Raw genomic sequence first — 7,084 nt, 5'->3', positions numbered from 1 at the left:
GCTCTGCCTTTTATCCTTTGCCAGCATTTCATCATATGTCACCTCAGCTGTCCTTTTGTTGGCAATTAGGTTATGAGTCAAACATGACTTGCTGCAATGGCAGCTAACTTTTTTATCTCTGGTTGCTGTCATCCGGTTCTTGTCTGATTTCAAAGTTAACATCCTTATCTTAGCTAGCTTGCTTGCTTAGCCACATATTTCAATAGGGTCAAATTTTGGGCATTCTATTTCATCTGCTTCTCCCAACATTCTAATTTTTGTAACAAAGTAGGATGTGAATATTTTTAACTTTTCAAGCAGTTATTTTGTCTATTTTGCAAAACTTTACTTTTAAATGCTTTGCGCTCTTATTAGGAAATAGTTGAGCTATTATTCCTTGTTTATAGATCATAACACTATATACAGTATATGAATAGATCTTGGCTTCACTGTATATAAATTGCTTAAATTATACAGAAGGGATTATACAGAATTATACAGAATTTCCCTTTCTGGAAAATAAACACGGTGAGATATTTGATAGTAGTTTTTATAGCATCTTTCAGTGAAAAGTGCTAGTTTGTTTTTAAAAGGTTAAAACTAGAATATACTAAAAGAATGTTTTAAAAAGTTTATTGTTTACAAAATAGTTCCATAGAATCTTTTAAATACATATCTCAAAATAAAAACAATTTTGTTTTTAAAAAAACCTTTAGCCAGTAAAACAAGGATTTCTATAACATGTCATATTTTTCTGGAACCTTTATCTGAATTTATAAATAAAACATGTTTTATGTTTTAGAGTAATCTGGTGAGAATTAGATGCTTTTTGTTTTGCTTGAAAAGTCATATTTTGACTTGTTAAAGGTGTTATACATTTCTGCTAAATCTTGCAACATATTTTAGTCATTGGCAACCCTCCTGATATGCCAGCAAGTTTGAACCAGCAAAGAAAGTGAGAATTCGCCTGGTTTTTTTTTTCTTATTCACTCCCCAACTCAGGGAGAAGCGTGTGTGTGTGTGTTTATTTTTAAAAAGTGGATGCTAATTTCAGAAAAATTGTAAAGTCATATTTTTGCTTTAAAAGTCATATTTTTTATTTAATTGGTTCTATTTAAATGATTTTAAGATCATAAAGGCTTTCATATTCTAACAGTTTTAGGTTATAGAAATCCTTGCCTTATTAATCACTTTCCAGGTGTCCATAAAGGATTGTGAAATCTGAATGCTGCTTCAGAAAATGTTTTTTTCTCCACTGAAAAATGTCTGCATATGAATACATATTGAAAAAAACAACAGATGAAGATCATTACAGTACAGATTCCATAACAGATGAGCAGAAATGAGTGGAAGACTAATCCCCTAAAAAATCATGCTTGCAAAAGATGGTCCAGTGTATTACCCAATGACATTTTTTCTAACACTTCCCACTGCATCTGAATCAGTCCACAGTGAATACCTTGTTGATATCACTCCTCTAAGTTTGTGCTATCCAGAACTAGGTAGATTTCTAAATCAAATCCTCTAAAACTCACATAGTTAAAGCACAAGCAGAGGAGCTTCAATGGGTGTGTCTGTGTGTGTTGCTCTGCTTCCCATCAGGCTCTCACTGCAGATTCCCAAACACCAGTTGTTGAATGAAGTTCTCCCACTTGTTGTCCCATAATCCCTGCAGCTTCCAGTCTCCTTGCCTGGCAAGCTAAGTTATCAGAGGGTAGATGAGCATCTAACCGGTCAAACTCATGAAGATGGAAACGAGTTGCCAGTTGGTTCACCATTCTTTTGAGAGCAAGGAATGCAGTAATAACTTGGAAGACAAGAAATACTATAAAAATTATGTTGACTGCTCGTTCCAAGGGTTGAATCCTTAGCCCTTCATTTAAAAGTAAGAAAAGAATTAGGGGCACTTGCAGAAGAAGACTCAGGAGCCAAAACCCAGCTAGTTCAGGAACCTATAAAAAGATGGGGAAAAAAGGAATCAAAATATTATATCAATTTATCAACATAATTCAAAGAGCAAAGGGCTACAGAAAATCTATTGAACTGTATCAGTGCCCAAGATATAAACACAGAAAGATACAAATTCAGAGTTATTTCAGTGGACAGTGCTATTGTACAAGAGTCCAATTTATACTTTTAAACATTCCAAATACTATTTTGGTATATTATTAACTCTTACTGTATTTCAGGAATTCAGAGAACCTTGATCTTATTTAAATAAGCCCCACCACAGCTGTGAAATTCTGAACAATAGTAAACCCATATATTGAAAGAGCCAACAGAACTTGTCAAACTTTGAGTCTATTGCAACAGAAAAAAATATGAAATAGACATAGGAAATATACATCTTTTTATGTTTGATATTGCTGTTCTCAAGGAAATCAACATGATTTCAATGTTTAAAAAAGGATCAAGGAGAGATGAAGTAAGTTATAAGCAAGTTAGCTTAAATCCATTATGTCTCCTTATCATACAATTCGTATTGTTGGACGTCAGATGGTACATAAATGTAATAAACATTTTAAAGGTATCAAAAAGAATATAGAATAATATTTTATTTATTTATTAATCAAGCAATCAAATTTATACAGTTCCCAATCTTCCCAAAAGGGGACTGTGGGCAGCACACAATGATAAATAAAAAAAGAATATAAAATAGATAAAAATCTGAAAGTCAAAGCAATAAATAACATAAAAACAAAAATACTAACCTCGGGTGAAAGAAGGATAAAAATGACTCTACAGCAATTGAGCCATTGGGACAGATCTCCTGTTCCCTTGGAGCTCCAGGCCTGGCAGCATAAACAGGTCTAGAGGTTCTTACAGAAAATCAAAAGGGATGGGGCCAGTCTAATTTCAGGAGGAAGAATGTTCCATAAGACAGGTGCCACAGCAGAGAAGGCATGTCTTCTGGGACCACAAGATGTAGGTCACTATCCTATGGTATCTGCAGCATATATTTTGTGTGAGATCTAACAGGCCAGGCTGATGTAATTGGGGAGAGATAGTCCCTTAGACAACCCGGTCCCATGTCATGAAGGCTGTTAAAACCACTATCTTCAATTTGGACCCAGAAGCAAACTGGCAGCTCACAGAGCAGGGATGTAATATTTGCTGCCCTAGGAGTGCACATAACTGCCCATGATACTGCATCTGGCTAAATTAAGAACAAATTAGACTCAAAGATGGCCCTGGATTCAAATGATAAATTTTCCAATAATTTGTCTTTTTCAAAGAACTATATCCATTTGTTTTAAAAAAGTAGTTCTTAAGTATGTGAAGGACACCTACCTTCTCCTGCAAATTTCCCATGTATCCAAGGTATAGACGTATAACCTCAATTAAAGATGTTAATATAATGCTTGTCACAAGAATGAATTTGTAGTAATCTGGTAAGACTGAATACTAGAATTGAGAAGAGAATGGAAAATAAATACTCCTCTTGGACAAATTAATTTTATGTATAAAATTGTCTTTTTGTAAACCATACCTCACTGAGAAGATACATGTTTTCTACTAACTTACCTACTTCTCGATCCATCTGCATCAAACATACCACTCAGAATAATAAGATCAGTGGAAATCTTTTTTGCATTATTATAGGGGTATGGTTAAAAAAGCAATAATTAAACACCTTTACAAGAATAACAACATTCAAAATAAGAGGTGCATCTATTGCCTTTTAGATCTTACCTTCAGCTGCAACATGGCAATACTGCTTGCGCACCAAAAAGGAAAGAACCAGAGGTTGAAATATAGGGACATCTGTAAGGGCAAACTGGAGACTATTTCATTATCTGAAGAGACAGGAAAACAGCCATGAGGAACCTGTGAGGTACAGCATATTCTGCTAGCAGGATCCCTTATTCTTTTCTGACCTAAACACATCTGTAAGTTTGTGCTGAAACAGTGGCTTCTAAGGACTGCCATTCTATATGTCAGTGATGGCGAACCTTTTAGAGACTGAGTGCCCAAACTGCAACCCAAAACCCACTTATTTATCGCAAAGTGCCAGGGCTGCATCAGTATTGTGGTACCCTAAGGGGGGGGCGTGGTGGCGTGGCCCACTGGGTGGGCGTGGCTGCAGTGGTCACGGCAGACTGGGTGAGCGTGGCCGGGGCCAGGGCGGCGGGGGCCAGTCCCTCGCCATCTCCGGGGCATCCCTGGGGGCCAATGCCGCTTGCTCGCTCACTTCCTGCCCTGTCACTTCCAAACACCACGTGCTCGCTACTCTGGCGAACTCTGCTGGGGCAACGGCGCACGTGCCCACAGAGAGGGCTCTGAGTGCCACCTCTGGCACGCGTGCCATAGGTTCGCCACCACTGCCATATGTCATACAGAGACATTTTTGAAATTGTATTTAGAGTTGAGGGAGGGTAAATGGTCTGCATTCAACCTCTGGTTTTACATTGTGCCCGAAGTGATAATATTTTCCATATGATGTACCTCTTCTAGACTAAATATGGTCATTATCTTTAGTTTTTGGCAATAGTGTCATATTAAGAAAAGGAACGTTTGAATAGTTTATATACTTTAAGGATTGGTTTTGGAGGATAGTGTAATTTTAAACAAGGACCATCCTTGATTTAAAAGGTTCTCCAGAGCCCAGACCCTCCGGGATGAAGCCCCAATCGCGGTTTCGCGGTCCAGGCTCCACCCGGAAGTCTGGCAGCAACTTCGCAGGAGCCACCGCATGAAGGGCGACAGTGCCAACACCGCCATCTTTACAGCTGGCACAACGCCGGAGCCGCTCCCTCACCAAAGTGGTTGGCATCGTCTCTGTTTTCGGGTCCTGTGCGGTTGTTGTCCGTAAATACAGTTCGGCTGAAGGAACTGAGCCGCCTTCTCACCGGCTCCGGCAAAGACATGGAGCAATGCGGACGGCCGCTCGAGAGCTGTTGCTAGGACAACGGGGCCCGTCTGAAATTCTTGACGCAGTGTCAGTACTGTACAAGCCCCGTCCCCTGGGGGAATTGCCGCGTGGTTATAACTTCCGGTTCCGATGCTCCGCCCGACACCGGGCAAGAGGGCGAGTCAACCCTTGGCGTTCCATTCTGGGCTGCCTTAGAGAGGGGTGGTTGTTTTTTTTGCAGAGAAAGGAAGGAAGACTCCCTCCTTGGTTTTGCTTGCAAAGAAAATTGGACCAGGAACGGAAGGAGGAAATAGAAGTCTGGCAGGCATTCGTTTGGTTCGCTTCATTTGCAAAGAAAAGTTATGAAGAATGAATGTATAAAGATACTGGCAGCGCTGAGCGGCAATGTGGCTCTGTTAAACGCTAAGGAGAAATTGCAGTTCTCATTAGTGAAGCCAAAGAGAGAAGGTGCTCGTAAACAAGGCATTGGAAACAGCACCGTTAGGAGTTAAAAATTGCCGAAATAAAGTTTACTGAATCTTACTACTAGGGCTGCGTTAGAGGAATTGCATTTGATGCCTGAGTTTTAGCAGGGCAGCGTGTTTCTTAAACGGTTTGCATTGGCTCAAGATCTTAAGGCAATTAACAGTGAATTCCTTCGGAATTGTTCATCAATAAGTTTAAAACCAGAGATGCTGTGAGCATCCTGCCAACGTAGGAACACAGCCTCCAGTCATAAATCCCCTTTGAGTTGAGCTTGATTCGGGTGACTTCGTGGATTGCCCATGTATTTTTCATGGCAATGAAATAGAAATGATTTGCCATTGCCTTCTTCCGGGAAGTTTAACTAGGTACAAAATACTGTAAAAACACAACTCTGAATGATAATGACTCAGTGGTATATCAGATAGAGACAGTAGTTTGCTCCTTTTGGATCTAAGGGATAACGGAATGAATTTTCCTAGCGGGTGGAGCTCCTGTGTGTGCAATTAAGCCTAATGGTTTGGTATATTGCCAGTTAGTGCATTTATAAGAAAGGAATAGAAACAGCATTCTTTTGGGGTTGTCTGCATTCGTGCCATTCGTGTTGTTAATCCACATTCTATGTCTATAACATATAATACTTAGCAGCTTGATAAAACTCACTTTGCTTAGCAGCAAGTCTGAAGCAGCAGCTCTGCCACTTTGATATTGGAAATAATATGTAGCGATAATTAGTAGCCCTTCATAGCTTTATACTTTATGATTGTGAATATTATTTTCCTTTGCTTTGTAAAATCCTTGAACTTCCCCCAGTTAACTAAATAAATACACATTAAAATAAACAAAAGCATCAATATCATGCATTCTAAAGCAGGCTTTGCAAGGCAAGGACATTGCAGAGCAAACTACCTCTGCTATAGAATGGGCAAAAGCTATCCAGCAGAGGCAGGGGCTGTGTTTCAGGGTTGTTTAGTCTCTTTACTTTTCAACCCCTGAGCAGTGTGCAAACCGAATATTTATTTGAAATACTTTCAATTTTGGCAGTATCCATTCTTCAGGTTCTTATTTAGCAATGTGAACATCAAATATACCATAGGGAAATTTAAAAAAATTAAATGCATCTGTCAATATTCATATATAGATAAGAAAGCTTTTGTTTTTATAATACACTGGTTTTTTTTAACATTTTATTCTTTATTTTAGAAGTTTACAAAATATAAACAGATTACCAAAATACAGAATGCAATGGTAGCAAACTCAAACTAATCAATCTAAGAAATCCTTGACGGTGATGGGTGGTTCAGATGTAAAAAATAAATAAGAATTAAAAAATTGAAAATTAAAGAATTAAAAAACCTCCACTCAAAAAACCCTAACAAAATATATCAAATTAAATACAAAGGGATTAGAGTTAGGTTGAAACTAAAGATTGAACAGATATATTAAACCTATAAGGTAGCCATTGGCTTACAAAAAATATCTATATTGTAGCATATAATGCTATATTATAATTGGGTAAAAAAGGAAAATTGCATACTGATACCACTACTATCATATTATAAAATATAAAATAAATGCTAAAAATATTGATTTATTCTTTGATCAGAAGAAAATATTGTCTTTTCCAAAATGGATAAATTGCAAATTTCCAAAAGCCACTTCTTTGGTTTGGATTAATAACACTTTTCCAGTGCTTCAGCATAATTCATTTTGCTACCCCTTGTGCATGATACAACCTTAATTTAACCATAAAACATAAACAGTCAGATT

At 37.9% G+C, this 7,084-nt stretch overlaps 1 protein-coding gene across 1 annotated transcript; it reads right to left on the bottom strand.

Moving 5' to 3' along the window:
* Window positions 1-852: 852 nt before the first annotated feature.
* Window positions 853-4,931, bottom strand: TMEM17 (transmembrane protein 17). The gene is made up of 4 exons (XM_015812419.1): window positions 4,739-4,931; window positions 3,673-3,776; window positions 3,271-3,384; window positions 853-1,931 (listed from the first exon to the last, which is right to left on the bottom strand). The coding sequence occupies exons 1-4, from the start codon at window positions 4,845-4,847 to the stop codon at window positions 1,578-1,580; spliced, it is 681 nt and encodes a 226-aa protein (XP_015667905.1). The 5' UTR covers window positions 4,848-4,931; the 3' UTR covers window positions 853-1,577.
* Between the last annotated feature and the right edge of the window lie 2,153 nt (window positions 4,932-7,084).

The sequence above is a fragment of the Protobothrops mucrosquamatus genome, unplaced genomic scaffold (assembly GCF_001527695.2).
Source record: "Protobothrops mucrosquamatus isolate PMUCROS unplaced genomic scaffold, P.Mucros_1.0 scaffold_60, whole genome shotgun sequence".
In the NCBI taxonomy this organism is placed as follows: domain Eukaryota; kingdom Metazoa; phylum Chordata; class Lepidosauria; order Squamata; family Viperidae; genus Protobothrops; species Protobothrops mucrosquamatus.
This window is presented reverse-complemented; position numbering and strand designations above follow the sequence as displayed.